The 19688-nt window shown below is 39.0% G+C and overlaps 2 protein-coding genes across 3 annotated transcripts in view; one reads left to right on the top strand and one right to left on the bottom strand.

Moving 5' to 3' along the window:
• The window catches only part of LOC122564372 (putative thiopurine S-methyltransferase), a 73066-nt gene that overhangs the window by 9283 nt on the left and 44095 nt on the right, over positions 1-19688 (bottom strand). The window contains exons 5-7 of the mRNA XM_043719153.2: positions 12189-12241; positions 7136-7210; positions 5962-6047 (exon numbers count right to left, since the gene is read on the bottom strand). Coding sequence (XP_043575088.2) covers positions 5962-6047; positions 7136-7210; positions 12189-12241 — 214 coding nt within the window. The remainder of the gene's footprint in view (positions 1-5961; positions 6048-7135; positions 7211-12188; positions 12242-19688) is intronic.
• The window catches only part of LOC148141147 (uncharacterized), a 153302-nt gene that overhangs the window by 117742 nt on the left and 15872 nt on the right, over positions 1-19688 (top strand). The gene's annotated exons all lie outside the window — the stretch shown is intronic.

Raw genomic sequence — 19688 nt, 5'->3', positions numbered from 1 at the left:
AGCAGCACTCTCAACTAATTCAATTCATGTTATCAAGGTATAGTGATTGCAATTAATACAGCAAATCATGAGAATCCTGATAAAATTCTGGCTGGGGTAGACAAGTTGTGTGCTCCAGAACCAGCCATGATACTCAGTTTAGATTCTGCCAGGGTGACCTGGCTCCAAATCTTTCAACAGCCTTGGTTGAAGCAAGGTCAAAGGAACTGAGCATCAAAATTGAGGTGAGTTTCCGAAGCAAGTTGACATCAAGCTATCAAAGAGCGGGGCAGCAAGGAGCCAAAGCAAAACTGAAGCAATTGGGAATCAGGAGGAAAAGTCTCCAATCACTGGAGACTCGAGTTGAGAGTGTGGTGCTGGAAAAGCATAATAGGTCAGGCAGCATCCGAGGAGCAGGAGAATTGACTTTTTGGGCATAAGTCCTTCATCAAGAAGGGGTTCATAATGAAGGGCTTATACCCAAAATGTCCATTCTCCTGCTCCTCGGATGCTGCCTGACCTGCTGTGCTTTTCCAGCACCACACTCTCAACTCTGATCTCCAGCATCTGCAGTTTTCACTTTCTCCCAATCATTGGAGTCTTACCTATTACAAAAGAAGATTAATCATTCTAGTTACAGGACAATGCTGCAGAAATTCCTCAGGATAGTGGCCTTGATCCAAACATCTTCAGCTGCTTTATTGATAGACCTTCCCTCCATCATAAAAAGGTGAGAAGCGGAGATGTCTATTAATGATTGTACTGTATTCTGTACAACACAAGCCTTGTGAAATTCTGAAGGATTCAGTGCTCAAATGCAGCAAGACTGAGACAACATTCAGACTGGAGCTACATAAAACCATATAAGGGACAAGCAGTGACTCATCTCCAGCAGGAGACAATCTAACCACTTCCTCATGACATTCAAGGGTATTATTATCACAGATTTATTCAACTTCGGTGTCTTGGAGGTTATCATTGACCAGAAACCAAGAGGCAGGGAATGTGCAAGAAACTCACCTCTGAGTCTGCCAAAACCTGAGCAAGGTACAAAAGGAAATCGATGGAATACTCTACACTTGCCTGAATGGGTGAAGTTTCAACAACATTCCAGAAGCTCTACAGCATCTAGACCAAAACCATCCTGTCCACCACTCAAACATTTATTCCATCCCCCACTGAAGCATGGTAGCAGAAATGATCAAATACGATATGTACAATAGCAACCTGCCAAGCTTCTTTTGATTGTAATTTCCAAACATTGAACCTCTAGTATTTAGAGCTACTAGGTTAACAGATACGGGAGAAAAATCACCAGATGTAAATTTTTCTCAAGTCACACACTAGACTGATTTGGAAGTATATTGCTGTTCATTCAATGTTATTGGTTGAAAAACCTTAAACTCCCTTCCTAATGGCATTGGACAGTAGTGGCTGAAGACTCATTACCTTATTTTCAATAACTATTACAGATGGCCAACAAATGCTAACCTTGTCAGCGATACACTCAGCTTCTGAAAATAGCAAAAACAACTTTCAAGATACTCTAAGGACCTAGCCAAAAACAATCTAAAGTGAAGAGTTAGAGCTTAATTTATAAGTTTTGAACAGTGACGGACAATTCACCAATTTAACAGATGAGGCAGGTTCCATAGATACTCCCATCTTCAGCAAAGGGGTTGCCAAGCACAGTAGTGCAAAAGGTAAAGTTGGAGCATTCTCAACAATCTTCAGCCAGAAGTGCCGAGTGGATAATTCACCTCAGTCTCACAGAGGTCCCTAATATCACAGATGCCAGTCTTTAGCTAAATCAATTTGCTCCCTATGAAACCAAGGGCTAGCTGAAGGAACTGGATACTACAAAAACTATGAATCTTGATACATTCCAGCAGTATTCCTGAATATTTGTGTTCCAGAACTTGTCACATGGCCTAGCCAAGCTGTTTCAATAAAGCTACAACATTGGAATCTACCCAAAAATGTTTCTTAGGTATGTTGTGCTCACAAAACACAGACAAAACCAACATGCTAATTACTGCCTTGACTGTCTACTCTCAATTATCAGTAAAATGATGGAAGATGTTGTCAACACTTCTATCTAGAAGTACCTGCCTTGTAATAATTTAATCACTGAAATTCAATTTGGGCTCCAGCAGGGCCACTCAACTCCTTTCCTCATTACTGCCTTAGGTCAAACATGTACAAACGATTGAATTCCTGAGTTGAAGTGAAATCAAAGCCACATTATGTGGCAACAAGGAGCCCGAACATAACTGAAGTTAATGGAAATCAGTGGAAAACTTGTCACTGACTAAAGATACAGCTAGTATAAAGAAAGATGCTTGTGGTAGTTGGAAGTCAGTCATCTCAGCTCCAGGACATTTCTGCAGGAGTTCGTGGGCCCAACCATCTCTAGCTGCTTCACCAATCTTCCCTCTATAAGGTAAGAATATGGGATGTTTGTTGATGAATGCACAATTTTCAGTACCATTTGTATTTCCCAAAAACTGAAGCAGTCCATGTCCAAATGTAGCAAGACATGGGCAATATCCAGATTTGGGATGACAAGTGGCAAATAAGAAATGTCAGGCAATGACTAACTCTAACAGAAGAGAATCTAACTATTACCCATGACATTCAAAGGCACTACCATCACTAGGCTGGGCATTACTGTTGACCAGAAACTGAACTGGACTAGCAGTGGCTCCAAGAGCTGGTCAGAGACGAGGAATCCTGCAGTGAGTAACTCGACTTTTGGCTCTTCAATGTCTATCCATCATTTACAAGGTACAAGATTACACTCCACTTGCCTGGATGAGTGCAGGTCTAACAATATCAAAGAATGATAACATTCAGGACAAAGCAACCCAAGTGATTGTTTGTGTGTGGTGCCAATCATTCCCTCTAACACCATCAGTAGTAGAAGTGTGTACCATCTATAAAAAGCATTGTAGAAATTCACAAAGGTTTCCTAGACAGTACCTTCCAAATTCATGGCCTCTTCCATCCCAAAGGACAAGGGAAGCAAGCAAATGGGAATATCACCACCTTGCAAGTTCCCCTCCAAGCCACTCACCATTCCAATTTGGAAATATATCACCGTTCCTTCAGTGTCAAAATCCTGCAATTCCTTTCCTAATGACTTCACAAGGCTACCAACACCAAATGGATTGCAGTGATTCAAGAAAGTAACTGACCAAAATCTTCTCAACAGCAATAAATAATAAAAAATAATGGGCAATAAATCTGGCACAGCATGTACTTCTTTAATAATCTTGATTTTTGCATTATTTGTTTTCAGTTCTGATCAAAAGAACTCAATGTCAGGATCCTTTTGTTCAAAGCTGGAATGCTTCCCAAACAAGAGTCTCCCTTCTTGACTGTTAAATCTAACATAAGGAAGCAATCTCTGACTCCTTCCAATACAGCGAGTTGGGAATAATGTTGAGATGCAAGATTCCCATATTCTCTGTTTGAAACAAGCTGACATTATGACATTTCCTTCAAAAGAAAGCCTGATTTTGATAAACATCCTTCAAAGTTGAAGTCTCTGGTTTTTCTTGAACACAATGTGAAAATATACTTCAATCCTAACTTTTTTGTTGAATAATGTTGAGGAAAATGACAAAATTTGAAGAGAAATGAGAATCACTTGTAGGCCAGATTGAATTTTTAACGCCAGTTAAAATTCTGGGCCAATAGCTCAGTATGTGTCAAGTTCCCTACTTTGTAGGATATTAGAAAACTGTAAATGTTATAAAAGCGACAACACAGCATCTTTCATTGAGATTTTTTTTCTGATTCTAATTGTAAATTGCTAATTTATGGAGTATATACTTTGCAATTTACTATGGTGTTTTTAACTCAAGACCCTGGGTTGCTAGCAGAGTATCCTAACCACTATATTGTAAAATCCATATGCTAACACATGAATTTTCAAGTTGATGTATCATTTCAAATGTGACCAGGTTCTCCCTGCAACCTCTATTATTGCAGAATTCATACCAGCCTTTCAAAATCCGTCCGTCAATTTCTTGGGATTGCCATCCTTCCTTAAATTTCAAGAGACCTCTCAAAAACTCTAATTTTGCTGTGTTTTAACTGCACCAAATCATACTTTGCTAGGGCTTTGAATGATCCTTCTGTACATTTGAGGAAAGCAACAGAAAAATCAGCTATTGAAAATCTTAAGGACCATAAGACATGGGAGCAGAAATTAGGCCATTCAGCCCATCGAGTCTGCTGCACCATTGAATCACGGCTGGTAAGTTTCTCAACTTCATTCTCTCGTTTTCTCCCTGTAACATTTGATCCCCATGACATTCAAGAACCTCTCTCTCTCTCTCTGTCTTAAATATACTCAATGACCTGGCCTCCACAGCCTTCTGTGACAATGAATTCCACAGATTTACCACAGTCTGGCTGAAGAAGTTTCTCCCTATCTCTATTCTAAAGGTCTTCCCTTTACTCTAAGGCTGTACCCTCAGTTCCTAGTCTTTCCTACCAATGGAAACATCTTCCCAACATCCACTTTGTACAAGTCATTCTGTAAGTTTCAATTAGATACCCCCTCATCCTACGAAACTCCACTGACTACAGAACCAAAGTCCACAAATGTTCCTCATATGTTAAGCTTTTCATTCCTGGGACCATTCTTGTGAACCAGTTTTGTTGGCATAATTCAAAACAATTCAAACAACACAATTTGTGGCCCTGCAAAAGAGAAAATTTTAAATGAGTAATGATTTTCTGAAGTAGTTTTATTCATGTTTTTATTTGCATTCACGTTTCGTATCAAATTTTGTAAGAAACTAATTATAAAGCGCAGACTGGAATACGATTAGAGTGCTAGAAAATTGGTCACACAGTTGCTCTGGAAAACTCAGTTGTGTATGTAATTTTCTTAGATAAAAGGTATACATTTCAGAACAGCACAACAAACTTAAAGTAAGCCAACAGCATTATGTCAAACTTTTGGAACTTTTGTCTTCTGGGAATTCTTCAACTCATTCAGCGTTGTAAGAACTTTCACTTGATCAACAACTTCTGTGAAGTTGGCATTTCCAACATTCATAGACATGCTGATAAAATGTGGTTAAAATCTAAGCAAATGGTGAAAGTAGAATCAAAAGCTGCCATCAAAAATAAATAAAACATTCGTGCAATTTTAACTTGCCATTTCACCTCCGGAGTTACCTTTGCCTCCAACACCTATTGCAATGAAGCTCATTTTAAGCTAGAGGACAGCACTTCATCTTTTTGACTGAAAATTTCACAGTCTTCTGGACTTGACATGGAGTTCAACAATTTCAGACCAGAATATTTGCCTCATTTGGTTTTTACTTGCTTCTGGATGGCAGAAGTTGGTGAGTATGCTGCTTTTTTGTCCATTCAAGTTGCCTCTACACTCAACTTTTGTTACTTCCTTATTTGTCCCATTTCCAATTGCTTTTGCTGACCTCAACAATCCCTTTCTCGTTTAATCTCTTCTGTCCTCCACCTTACCACAACTTCTCTTTTGAATTTCTACAACCTCACTTCATCTGCCTTTATACTTATTCAAGATCTATTAGACATTTAATTTTGTTCAGTTTTGAGGAAAAAGCAGGAACCTGAAATGTTTATTTTGCATATCTTCACAGATGCTGTCTGAACTGCTAAGCATTTTCTGCTTTTACTAAACACTTTTCTATGTATGATTTAACAGATTGGCTTTAGTGAGGCAGTAGAAAATGCAAAACAAATCAATTCAGGGTTTTTGTTTATAAATATTTTCTTCAATTAAGATTTATCAGAGGTATCTATAATTAGAAAACATGGAACCAGAATTTGCATATTAAGATTTATTTAAATATTTTTGTATTTTATTAGGTTACTTAGGTAGACTGAAGTACATTACAAAAAGCTTGTATCATTTTATGCAAACACATGCAAATGCTTTTCACACTTGAGTATATGATAGTGGACCATGAAATTACTTACCAGAAAATTTTTCTTGATCGTATGTTAAAGCATCCAGAAGGTAATGACATCCTTTGGCCATAAGTGTAGTCATTAGTTTGGCATAACTGCAATAATTACATTAAGAAAAAGTCTTTAATTTGACAAAAGGTCTTACTTCTTTAACATGCTTTATAATATTCAATTTAATTTTGCTATTTGATCTCTTTTCTTTAATTGATTTTCACTTTGCTTAATTTAGTTGTACTTTTTGCATTAATATTAGTTTTCATTTTTCTCAAATGGTTCAGTTAATTTTGCTTGGACACGAAAGGACATAGAAACCATCTCTGAGAGAAAAGATTTCACACATCAGTAGCAAAATACAACAATGCACGCTGAATCACATTTATTGCTGCTTACACTGAAATGCTCAATAGTAATTTTTCATAAACAGCCATACTATATTCCATGAAGCTCATGGAAAGGTACAATTACAGATTTACGGAATACACTTTACAAAACATATATAGCTAAAAAGTTTTCTTTAAAAAGAAAGTAAGCAGGAAAATAACATTTTCATGTTAATGGTGATGTGTATTTTAAAACAAACACTTTAGATATTATATCTAAAAATGACAGCTTAATTTAATACTAATATGCACTACAATGGAATAAGATTTCTGATTTGATAATTCAATACATTCAATTTCTAATCTGAGCTGTAACATAGATAGAGACATTAATGGAATCCAACTGTTTTCTTTCATGGTGGAAGGGAAATTTGATGGATTCAGTGAACTGACACGTTTGAGCAAATTCTGTTCTTTTTAAAATAATAGAATTGCTGAGATTAATTCATTATAAGTGAGGTAAACACATGGAGTCTAAATTCAGGGTTTCACTTTGGTTTGGGAGACCCAAGAAGTGTCAATTCCATGTGTCCTTTACAACACGCAGTGCATTGCGTTTAGAATTAAATATGGTCTGGATGTAGGTTTGGTTACTGAGCTGAAAGGTTCAAACCTTCCAGCTCAGCGAGCAAACTTACATCCAGAACCTCAACCTGAGTTACAAATCTTCTCAAAACTTGCTAAATATGGTCTCACAATACAAATTAAACAAGTTTACTTTTTGTCACGTTTCAGGTGAAATACTGAACAACAACTTCTTAAAGTTAATAAATAAACAAGCTGGCAGATAACAAATTACTCACTGTTGTCTATCAGATGGGTTGATTGCTACCAGAGAACCTCTGTCCCAGATTCCATCAAACTTTCCAGCAATTGCACTACTCATCAGAAACAAAAACAAAACACAAGCTTTTATATTGCAAAGTTCACAGGATGGAATATTATGAACAAAAAAAACTATACAGCAACATGCACAATTACTGAGAAAACAACGTTCTGGAATTGGAAATTTATAACAAGAAAAAAAACCTGCTGGAAATATTCAGCAGCTCGGCCATTATCTTGGGGAAGAGTCAATAAGTTAGCGTCACAGTTATAGTCATAGAGGCATACAGCACGGAAACGACCCTTCAGTCCCACTCTTCCATGCCAATCAAGTTTCCCAAACTAAACTAGTTCCACATGCCTGCAATTGGCCAACATTCCTCCAAACATTTCCTATTCATTTATCAGTCCAAATGCCTTTTAAATGTTATATCTGTACCTGCATCTTTCTCTGGCAGTTCATTCCACATACAAATCACTCTGTGTAAAAAAAAAGCTAACTCTCAGGCCCTTTTAAATATTTCTCCTCTCACCTTAAAAATATTCCCCCCAGTTTTGAACACCCTCTTCCGAGTGGTTGAAGTGTAGGTTTGGAAGATGATGTCTCAGAAGCCTAGGTGTTTTCTTGCAATTTTAGATGGTACACAATGCTGTCATTGCATCAGTAGGAGAAGGAGTAAATGCTTAAGGTGGTGGATTGAGTACCAGTGAAGCAAACTGCTTTGCCCTTGACACTGCCCTGACAGGTTATCAGGATGGGAACATTAATATTACTGATAAACAGCTTTGAAAATGCGGTATTAACTTCTAGTTCTGACAAAGGAACATTCAGATAATCGTTTTTTTCTTTAAAGATGCTGCCTCGTATTTACTTCAGGTTTTCAGCCAGTGCAACAGTTTGCTTTCTGTTAATGTGTAAAGTGATGGCATAAGAATTCAAGTGAGCTAAAAAAAAAAAGGTCAAAAATGAAATATGAAAAATCAAAGAATGCTGAACGCTGGAAATCAGAAACAAAAGCAGAGATTGTTGGAAAACCTCAGCAGGTGTGGCAGCATCTGTGGAGACAAAGCAGAGATAATGTTTCGGATCCAGTAGCCCTTCTTCAGAACAGGGTAAACTCTGCTTTGTCTCCACAGATGCTGCCAGAGTCAAAAAGAGTGGCGCTGGAAAAGCATAGCAGGTCAGGCAGCATCTGAGGAGTAGGAGATTCGAAATTTTGGGCATAAGCCCATCGTCAGCCCTACTCTTTTTGACTCTGACTTTACCAGCATCTGTAGTCCTACTTTCCTTACAGATGCTGCCAGACTTGCTGTGTTTTAGCAGCAAATTCTGCTTTTGTTTGTAAATAAAATATGGATAATTTCATCCAGTCCCTTGCTTTTACAGATTCAGAGCATAATTGGCAAAATGGCAATTACGAGAGGTCGCAGAACAAAGAGCCATGAAGCATGGAAACAGACCCTTTGGTGTAACTTGCCGGTGCCAACCAGACATCCCAATTTGACCGAGCCCCATTTGCCACCATTTGGTCGATATCCTTTAAATCCCTCCTATTTGTATACCATCCAGATGCCTTTTAAATGTAATTGTACTGTCTCCACCACTTCCTCTGGTAGCTCGTTCTATACATATGAATAACATAATGTATATTTCCAACAGTAATTTAGAAGATAATGCACATTCTCAGGTTGCCAGCACTACTGAAACACAGGAAAGATCATGAGGTTATTTTCTTTGCCTTTTGCATGAATAAATAAATACCTTAATTTTGTCATTAAGTTTGCATTTTCTGTATTGGTCAACACAGCAAAGATGGAATATGTACGAAGATAGAATTAAATTACTTCAATTACTATCAAAACTTCTAAAGATTAGTACAGCTTGTTAATACTTAAATGTGATTCTTTGGACTTTTCTGAATCTCTCAACCATCCTATTATCTATAACCTCATCCAGGTCACTATCTTGTGAGATCTCTGCCTTCCTCCAATTCAGATCTCTCGAGTGGTTTCAATTTTCATTACTGCACCATTGGCAACCATGCCATCAGCTGTTTGAGCTCTAAGATCTGGAATTCTGTTCCTGAACACATCTTCTCCTTTAAGCTACTCCTTAAAACATTACTCGTTCCCAAGGTTGGGTCAAACTGTGCCTAAAACTTCCTTATGTGATTCAGTTTCCCTGTTCGGTTACACTCTTGTGATCTACCTTGGAATATTTCACGACTTACAAAAATATCTTGCAGCCAGTTTCATTCCTGACACTCACTTCATTCGACAAATGTACCCATCTCCCATATTTGTTACTGCCATTACAGGTCATTCTGCTATAAAGTGCATTTTGTTAATGCAAATTCACTGTAAAGCGATTGATGAATTGGGGACATGGTTTCTAAAACGCAAACTTTTAAAGCAGGTATCGCTTATAACATGATTCCAGTCCCATTAGTTTAAATGGTACTGTTATTACACGATTTTTTTGTAACATGGGTTAACACAAGAATGGAACTACCGCGTTAAAGCAGAACCTACTGTTCTCACTTGATTTACTGGTATCTATAACTGATTGTGGTTTGTACTCCTTGCACTAACATTATCAAAACTACATGCCTCTTTTATTGTTAGAATTTGTTCTAAGTACCTTGTAAGTCTAGTCACAATCCTGGACTTTGGCATACTAGTTAGGATGACACTTTAATGTAGTACTCAGAGGGTGTGGCTATACTTTAAACAATGCATTAAATTGAGGTTTTATCTTTTTGTTCCAATTAACTTTACAGAGCATATAGCATTCCTCAAGAAGGCGAGGCTGTTTACTTGAAGCCTTCATCAAAATTTATTCCGCAACCAACAATAATATCAACCTTGTATCAATCTTGTATGGTTATACTTTACATGTCAGCCGTGGCTCAGCAACCAGCACACTCACCTTTCAGACAAAAATTGTGGGTTCACAATTTAGGCCAACATTTTACTGTAGTACTTAAAGATTACTGTCCTGTCAGACAGCCAGTCCTAATGGAGTACCACACTATTAGAGGTGCCCTTCCTTGAAAAGGACATTACACCAAGGCACCATCTGCTTTCTCAGATGGATGCATAAGATCGCGGTGTGCTCCCAAATTTATCCCTAAAGCAAAATAATCAAAATAGATTAACTGACTATTATCATGCTGCTGACTGTGGGAGTTTGCTGTGCACAAAATGGCTGCTGCAATACTACATTACAGTACAAAGCTATTGAATTTGCTGTTAAGCACTACGGGACATTGATGTTGTGAAAGGTGCTGTACAAATTCAATCTAAATGCAAGTTCTTAGCTCTTTGTTTCTCGAGGCAACTTGGGGTAGAAAATGTTAGCTTCCAATACTGAATTCTTAACGCTTCATCATTACAATAGTGGAAAGAGAACAGGACAGTGTACATTGACAATTATCTGACAAAGTGAGGGTTGATGGAATGCATAGATGTAAAGAACATCGTTATAACAGAAATGAAGGTGTTTAATCCAAGGTAAATAATGAACTGTAAAGTATAGCATTCCTCCACATTGAACAACAAGTTGGCGTTAAATAACTGAATTGCACTACTTCCAAGAAGTAAGAATTGGATGTGTTCTCTCAGATTGGGATGGATCCACATTACTGGGATTGTAGACAGAACAACTAACTCGTATTTTACCTACATATATTTGACAGCTTTTCTAATATTGACACCAATGTAAATTTAAGCATTGGTTTAAGATTACTTTGTAAGAATTGTTAGAATATATTATGTTTTGGGAGAATAACACAGTTGGAAAGCAACTAATTGTTCATTTGTAATCAGCACACTAACTAGAGGCAATTTGTTCTGGTTATGCATCCTGATGAAAGTATATAAATGATTTGGATGTGAGCATAAGAGGATAATTAGTAAGTTTGTAGATGACACCAAAATTGGAGGTGTAGTAGACAATGAAGAAGGTTACTCAGATTACAATGGGATCTTGATCAGATGGACCAATAGGCTGAGAAGTGGCAGATGGAATTTAATTCAGATAAATGCGAGGTGCTGCATTTTGGGAAAGCAAATCGTAGCAGGACTTATACACTTAATGGTAAGGTGCTGAGGAATGTTGCCAAACAAAAGAGACAGTTCCTTCAAAGTGGAGTCATAGGTAGATAGGATAGTGAAGGTGGTGTTTGGTATGCCTTCCTTTATTGGTCAGAGTATTGAACACAGGAGTTGGGAGGCCATGTTGTGGCTGTTCAGGATATTGGTTAGGCCACTTTTGGAATATTGCGTGCACATCTGGTCTCCTTCCTATTGGAAGGATATTGTGAAACTTGAAAGCGTTCAGAAAAGATTTACAAGGATGTTACCAGGGTTGGAGGATTTGAGCTATAGGGAGAGGTTGAATAGGCTGGGTCTGTTTTCCCTGGAGCATCGGAGGCTGAGGGGTGACTCCATAGAGGTTTATAAAATCATGAGGGGCATGGATAGGATAAATAGACAAAGTCTCTTCCCTGGGGTGGGGGTGTCCAGAACTAGACGGCATAGGTTTAGGGTAAGAGGGGAAAGATGTAAAAGAGACCTGAGGGGCAACATTTTCATGCAGAGGGTGGTATGTGTATGGAATGAGCTGCCAGAGGAAGTGGTGGAGGGTAGTGCAATTGCAACATTTAAAAGGCATCAGGATAGGTATATGAATAGGTAGGGTTTGGAGGGATATGGGCCAATGCTGGAAGGTGGGACTAAATTGGGTTGGGTATCTGGTTGGCATGGCCAAGTTGGACCGAAGCGTCTGTTTCCGTGCTGTACATCTCTATGACTCTACATGCAGCAAATCTGAATTTCAGCTCTTGGATGTCGAATTTCTCATCTTCTACTGTTACCTTCCATCCCTGTCATCTCTCCCTCCCCTCGCATGATTTCCTTGAGGGTTACTTTTAGGTATTTGGGGACTTTGCTCTTGTTTTTTCATTTTCATCAGTTCTTTCAATAGGTGATGCAGTCACTTAACAATATCTTCATTTCACAGCTACTCACCTTGTGAAATCAAACATATTACAGTTAAATAAAAATAGCTTCCCATCAGTACTCTGGAACAGAAATAGAGAATAAGAGGTTTGTCAGTTTCTGAGCCAAATTAAATATCTAAATTTATTTTCAATGTCTCATCGCCACTATATCCAACATAGTAGTCCTTCTCTTTTGGTCAGGATAGTAAGTTACTTTGCATTCAGCCATCTCACTGGTGCAAATGCTAGATTTCAATTGTGTGACAGAATGAACAGGATACAGGTGAGGAACTGGTATCAGTGTTCATATCTCTCCAATCCCTTGTATTGGTCCATTTGAAACCTGGCAAAAACTGTCCACAAGCTGCATGTTTCACTCAATTGTAACATATCATGCAGATCACATTTCCAAAGCTCACTTCATCAATTTAGTCAAAAATCTTAGTTAGTTGTATTTATGATAGAAGTTTGAGAAAATTGTACTTTGTAAAGGAACTAAACCATTTTTCAAATTTGGATGCTTTAATACGTGTCTATTAAATCTCTGATACTATACTTTAAACTTCTGGTGAACCTTTTTAAACACCATTTCATATTTGCTTGAAAGTTCATTGACTAGTCCTGAACTATGAAAAAGCAGATGGAACTGGTAAGCTGTCTGGATGCGTGAGAATTGTCTTATTTGGCATGTTATGGATTGGGAACTAATGCCAGATGCAGGGAGCATTAACGGTCAATTAAATGCTCTGCGAAATGTTCATTTGACTTAAATGGTATGTAAGGGAGATGATCAGTCAATTGCATAGGGCATTAAAAAAACAGTGGGAGGGTATATTAAAAAAAGAGGTGGTTGGACTCTTGTAGCACAGTGATAGTTTCTTACTTCTTGGAGGCTTGAGTTCAAGTCCTACCTGCTCCAGAGGTGTGTACAATCATCTCTGAATAGATTCATTAGAAATTATCTAAGAGCTAAAATTTGACGGCTTTTGTGGTACAATATTAGTGTTCCTATCTCTGGGCCAGAAGGCCTGGGTTCAAGGCCCACCTCCTCCAGAGGCATGTTTTAAGGGGCGGCACGGTGGCTCAGTGGTTATCACTGCTGCCTTACAGCACCAAGGACAAGGGTTCAATTCCCACATTGGGTGGGTGTCTGCATGCATGCATGGGTTTCCTCCGGGTGCTCCGGTTTCTTCCCACAATCCAAAGATGTGCTGGTCAGGTGAATTGGCCATGCTGAATTGCCCCTTGTGTTAGGTGCGTTAGTCAGGGGTAAATATAGGGTAGGGGAATGGGTGTGGGAGGGTTACTCATCGGATGGTCGGTGTGGACTTGTTGGGCCGAAGGACCTGTTTCCATACTGTAGGGAATTTAATCTTAATACATCTGAATAGACTGATTTAAAGAATCGATAAGAGGTTGAAACCATGTTTGTTTCATTGGAGAGACAGAAAGATCCAAAGGGATGGTATTGATCCTACCTGGGATCAGGGAACCACTGTAATCTGCTCAGAAGTTTCTTTAAATTGAGGGGTGATAGCTATCGGACAGATGTCAGAGGTAATGTGTTTACTCAGAGTGAAATGCCCTGCTTGCAACAGTAGTAGACTCACCAACCTTAAGGGCATTTAAATAGTCATTGGATACACATATGGATAAAAATGAAATAGTGTTAGTTAGATGGGCTTCAGATTGGATCCAGGTCGACGCAACATCGAGGGCTGAAGGGCCTGTACGGCACTGTAATGTTCTATGTTTTTTGTCTATATGTTCTAAGTACTTGTGTGTATTTGTTCTCTATATTTGAAATATAAGTATGACCTGTTAAGCCATGTTATTTATTAACTACTTTAACTTATAGATATTTTTAATCAACCAGTTCAAACATTTTTGCAAGGTTTCTGAAGGTTTGTAGCTCAGGTTGAGGTTTAGGGTGTAGGTTTGCTCGCTGAGCTGTAGGTTTGATATCCCGACGTTTCATTACCTGGCTAGGTAACATCATCAGTGGCGACCTCCAAGTGAAGTGAAGCTGTTGTCTCCTGCTTTCTATTTATATCTTTCTCCTGGATGAGGTTCCTGGGGTTTGTGGTGATGTCATTTCCTGTTCGTTTTCTGAGGGGTTGATAGATGGTATCTGGATCTATACGTTTGTTTAAGGCGTTGTGGTTGGAGTGCCAGGCCTCTAGGAATTCTCTGGCATGTCTTTGCTTAGCCTGTCCCAGGATAGATGTATTGTCCCAGTCGAAATGGTAGTTTTTTTCATCCGTGTGTAGGGCTACGAGGGAGTCATGTCTTTTTGTGGTGAGCTGGTGTTCGTGTATCCTGGTGGCTAACTTTCTTCCTGTTTGACCTACGTAGTGTTTGTGGCAGTCCTTGCATGGAATTTTGTAGATGACGTTGGTTTTGTCCATGGGTTGTACTGGGTCTTTTAAGTTTGTTAGTTTTTGTTTGAGAGTGTTGGTGAGTTTGTGGGTTGCTACTAGGATACACGGCACACCCATGGGATCTCTGCCAACAGGATTCATTGCATTACTGCTTCTGCTAAGACTAGAACAAACAGCCCTACCAACCATCAAACCAAAAATCTGGGTCCGCTACATAGATGACACCTTTGTCATCACAAAACGAAACAAGTTAGGAGACATTTAACATCATCAACAACACCCTCACAGGCATAAAGTTTATCAAGGAGGAAGAAACCGACAACAAACTCGCATTCCTGGACATCACAGTTGAAAGAAAGGACAATGGAGAACTACAAACCTGCATATACAGAAAACCGACAAACACTGACCAAATACTTAACTACACCAGCACCATCCCAACACACACACAAACAAAACTGTATCAGAACACTATTCCAACGAGCCACCACACACTGCAGCACAGACGAACTTCGGAAAATAGAGGAGAACCACCTATACAACGTATTCAAGAAGAATGGATACACAAAAAATACAGTCCACAGATTCCTTAGGAACAAACCACGACAAGCAGACCTAACACAGCCAGAAACCAAAGCCACCTTACCATACATCAAAGAAGTCTCAGAAATGACAGCCAGACTACTAAGACCCCTCGGAATCCTAGTAGCACACAAACCCACCAACACTCTCAAACAGAAACTAACAAACTTAAAAGACCCAATACAACCCATGGACAAAACCAACGTCATCTACAAAATTCCATGCAAGGACTGCCACAAACACTACGTAGGACAAACAGGAAGAAAGTTAGCCACCAGAATACACGAACACCAGCTAGCCACAAAAAGACATGACCCTCTCTCCTTCGTAGCCCTACACACAGATGAAAAAAACCACCATTTCGACTGGGACAACACATCTTTCCTGGGACAGGTTAAGCAAAGACATGCCAGAGAATTCCTAGAGGCTTGGCACTCCAACCACAACACCATAAATAAACACATAGATCTAGATACCATCTATCAACCCCTCAGAAAACGAACAGAAAATGACATCACCACAAACCCCAGGAACCCCATCCAGGACAAACATATTAAGAGAAAGCAGGAGACAACAGCTTCGCTTCACTTGGAGGTCGCCACTGATGATGTTACCTCGCCAGGTAATGAAACGTCTGGATATTAAACCTACAGTTCAGCGAGTTCAAACATGTTACGACATACCTCTCAAAGACGTGGGACTTGAATCCAGGTCTTTTGGCCCAAAAGTAGGGAATATACCACTTTGTTACAAGACCCCTCTAATTTAAGTTAAATTCTTTGCTTATGAAGTCCTTCCACTTTGACAGTCTTGCAGTTGAATTATTTATTGGGCCAAATTCCTTACAGGGAGGTGGGGAGTCCAAAGATAGCAGCCAGAGGAGCCAATTATGCATCAGTTTTCAAAGCTAAATGTTCTACTGTTCTATAATGGTATATCCCTCAACAAGGAACCAAACAAATCTGATGGAACATCTTACCTACATGTACATTGAATTCGAGAGAAAACATTGTTACGTTTTGCTTTATGAACAACATTGCTAATTTTAAAGAAAAAGATTGCAAAATTTCATGGTGACATTGTTGAAACAGAAAATATTGCCTTCAGTAGGGTGGTGCCAAATGTTAAATTGTAATCTCAAACTGTAGTTTCTGTATATTAAAAATAAAGCACATTTGGGCTATAAACATTCTGTCAGTCATTAAATTAGATTAGATTAGATTAGATTCCCTACAGTGTGGAAACAGGCCCTTCTGGCCAACAAGTCCACACCTACCCTCCAAAGAGTAACCCACCCCTCTCTGACTAATGCACCTAACAACAATGGTCAATTTAGCATGGCCAGTTCACCTGACTTGCACATCTTTGGAATGTGGGAGGAAACCGGAGTACTAGGAGGAAACCATGAACACTAAAGTCAAGTAAGTCAAAACATTTGCAAATTTCAAAGTGAAACATTTGCACATGTAGATTATCAATGTTATCTGACTTAGAGTTTGTAAGCTTAGTAATTGTAAACAAAATATTGAACCAACAGCAGCATTTTCTTTGCATATTTTTTCTTGCAACCAGAGATTCACAATAAAGGTATCTTGCAATACCTCTGTCAAAAATGACTCTGCATAGCTTTTGCCTCCTTCTTATTAGGAGACCACTTGCAGTCAAAATTTGCAGTCATAAAACTATGTTCGACTTAGAATTAAAGTAAAATCAGAAGTTACACTTGCTGTATTTCATATTTAAATTTTATATTTGAAATATTTCATATTTTGTGTCAGTGTTCAATTACAATTTTACATAAGGAAGAATAATTTAAAAATAGACAGCATGTAAATAAAAAGGCTGTGAAGGGTTACATGATCACTTGTTATTTCACTTCAGTCAAAAAGATAGATAATTCCGATATGCTTTCTTAATGTCAACGACAAACAGTACAATTTAGAATCTGAGTAATTCTTGAACACAACACAACACAATTGACCTTTTTTTTGAAAGCTGTGAGAATTCAAAGATTTTCAGATAAAAGGAGGAGACTGTGAAGGACCTACACAGGGAGTTCCAACATAATTCATTGTGTTTTCATCACGAGCCATTAGAGTTTGAACTGTAAAAGACTCTGTGACATAACATTTTAAAACATCTCCCCAGGAAGACCTCAGATTAAGTTTTCAGCTTAAACAAGAAAGGCTTTCAGCAAACAACCATAGTTCTCCAAAAACAATCTAGGCAATCTGCAAGTGTCAGATCCATAGAACTAGTGGGGAAGAAGAAACCTTCTCTCTGATATGCTGGAATGATTAAACACATCTGGGGCAGGTGGGACTTGAACCTGGCCTCCTGGCTCAGAGGTGAGGACACAATAACTGCTGCACGAAAGCACTCAAATAACATTTTGCCCAAACCTCCTATCTCATCAATCTGTGTGAAGATCTTATCACACGCCTCTGGAACAGGTGGAACATGAACCAAGGCCTCCTGGCTCTGAGGTACGGACATTATGTCTGTGCCAAAAAAATCCCTCTCTCTCCCTCTTGATGTATTTCAAGAAAAGCTATATAGATATTTTCTAATCAATCTACTCAGACAGTGTTATACAAACATCTCTGTTTCAATTTCTGGGGATAGGCTGACCACCAATATTCAACCCCATCAATTCCCATAGTTACCTTAATGGTACATTCTCATACCCACTTCACGTAAAGACACCATTTCATTCTAGCTGCCACTTCAGCTACCTCCAGTGGGATACCACCAGACACACATGCTCTTCTCATCCCCTGTCAGCCTTCTTCAGGGACTGTTCCCTCAGGGATACCTTGGTCCACTCCTCCTCGACACCTAACACCTCCCCTTAGTGCCACAGCACCTTCCCATGCAATCGCAGAAGGTACTACACCTATCTGTTTACTTCCTCCCTCCTCACTATCCAAGGTCCCAGACACACCTGCTGGTGAATCAGCAATTTACTTGCATTTCACTTGTTCCAATCTATTGCACTTAATTCTTAATTGCTCGATAGTGTGTTCAGTTCTGGTCTCCCTTCTATAGGATGGATGTTGCGAAATGTGAAAGGGTTCAGAAAAGATTTACAAGAATGTTGCCAGTGTTGGAAGGTTTGAGATACTGAGAGAGGCTGAATAGCTGAGGCAATTTTCCCTCGAGCATTGGGGGCTGAGGGTGACCTTACAGAAAGTACAAGATCATGAGGGGAATAGATAGGGTGAATAGCCAAGGTCTTTTCCCTAGGGTAGCAGAGTCCAAAATTAGAGGGCATAGTTTTAAGGTGAGGGGAAAGATTTATATGGGGCCTGAGGGGCAACTTTTTCATGTAGAGGGTGGTGCACATATGGAATGAGCTGCCATTGGAAGTGATGGAGGCTGGTACAATTATGACATTTAAAAGGCATCTGGATAAGTATTTGAAGAAGAAGGGTTTAGAGGGATATGGGCCAAATGCTGGCAAACAGGAAAGATTAATTTACGATATCTGGTTGGCATGGACGGGTTGGACCAAACAGACTATTTACATGCTGTACAGCTCTATGACTTTACTGCATTTGCTGCTCACAATGCTCTACCAGCGCTGGGGAGATGAAATGGAGAGTGGACGACTGCTTGTTCTGTCTGCAAAAATGCCCCTAAGCTTCCTCTTGCCTGGTACTTCAATATACCATTGTGTTCCCTGGCCAACATTTCTGTCTCAGGCTTACTGCACTGTTCCAGTGAAGCTCAGCACAAGCTGGATGAACAGCATCTCATTTTCTGCTTGGGAACTTTACAGCCTTCTAGCCTCAATTATAAAGTTCAATAATTTTAGGGCCTGAGCACTTATCCCAACTACCACACACCAGAACTTGTCATCATGTGGGCTAGTGCCACAACATCCAATCGTCAGCCACTAATGATCCCAATTAGCAGCTATTGATTCTCCCAGGCTGACCGCTCCACATTGTATTGTCTGCCCAACTGTTTTTCTCTCTCTCTCTCTGGTATCCATTTCTACCATTGTTTACTCCTCTCACCCCGCCCATCTTCAGCATAAATACCAATCTTTTCCTTGCTATAAATCAGTAGTGAAGACGGGTCAATGGACCTAAAACTCTAATTTCTCTATACAAATGCTGCCAGACCTGCTTATTTTTTCCAGCAATTTCTGTTTTTGTTTTTGAACTTTTTTAAAAGTTTTTCTTTTAGAGCTATCTACTTTTAATCTTTGCCTCTGTGTTTTATCCAATAACATTATATTTTTAACTTAGCAACTAGTAGTAACAGATGTCTATTAAACTAATCTTTAACCTTATTTAAATTAACACTTTGCTGATGGTTATTTCCAAGTTTCAATGCAAAGAAAGGGAACTAAATGAGCTTTATAAATTCACAGTTCAAGGGCCATGCTGTGGACACGTGATGGTCACGATATCTGCATGTTTAATGTAGAAACATGTTGATTCATCATTAAAATATCACGTCTAATATGTTCTCAATTGTAACTGACTTGATGGAATTAATCCCTTCGATAGAAAGAGAGCCGGAGCAAACTTAATTACCTCAGTAAGAGTACAAAT

Source organism: Chiloscyllium plagiosum, unplaced genomic scaffold (assembly GCF_037043375.1).
Source record: "Chiloscyllium plagiosum isolate Xiang-an unplaced genomic scaffold, Cpla_swu_hap1 HiC_scaffold_34, whole genome shotgun sequence".
NCBI lineage: Eukaryota > Metazoa > Chordata > Chondrichthyes > Orectolobiformes > Hemiscylliidae > Chiloscyllium > Chiloscyllium plagiosum.
This window is presented reverse-complemented; position numbering and strand designations above follow the sequence as displayed.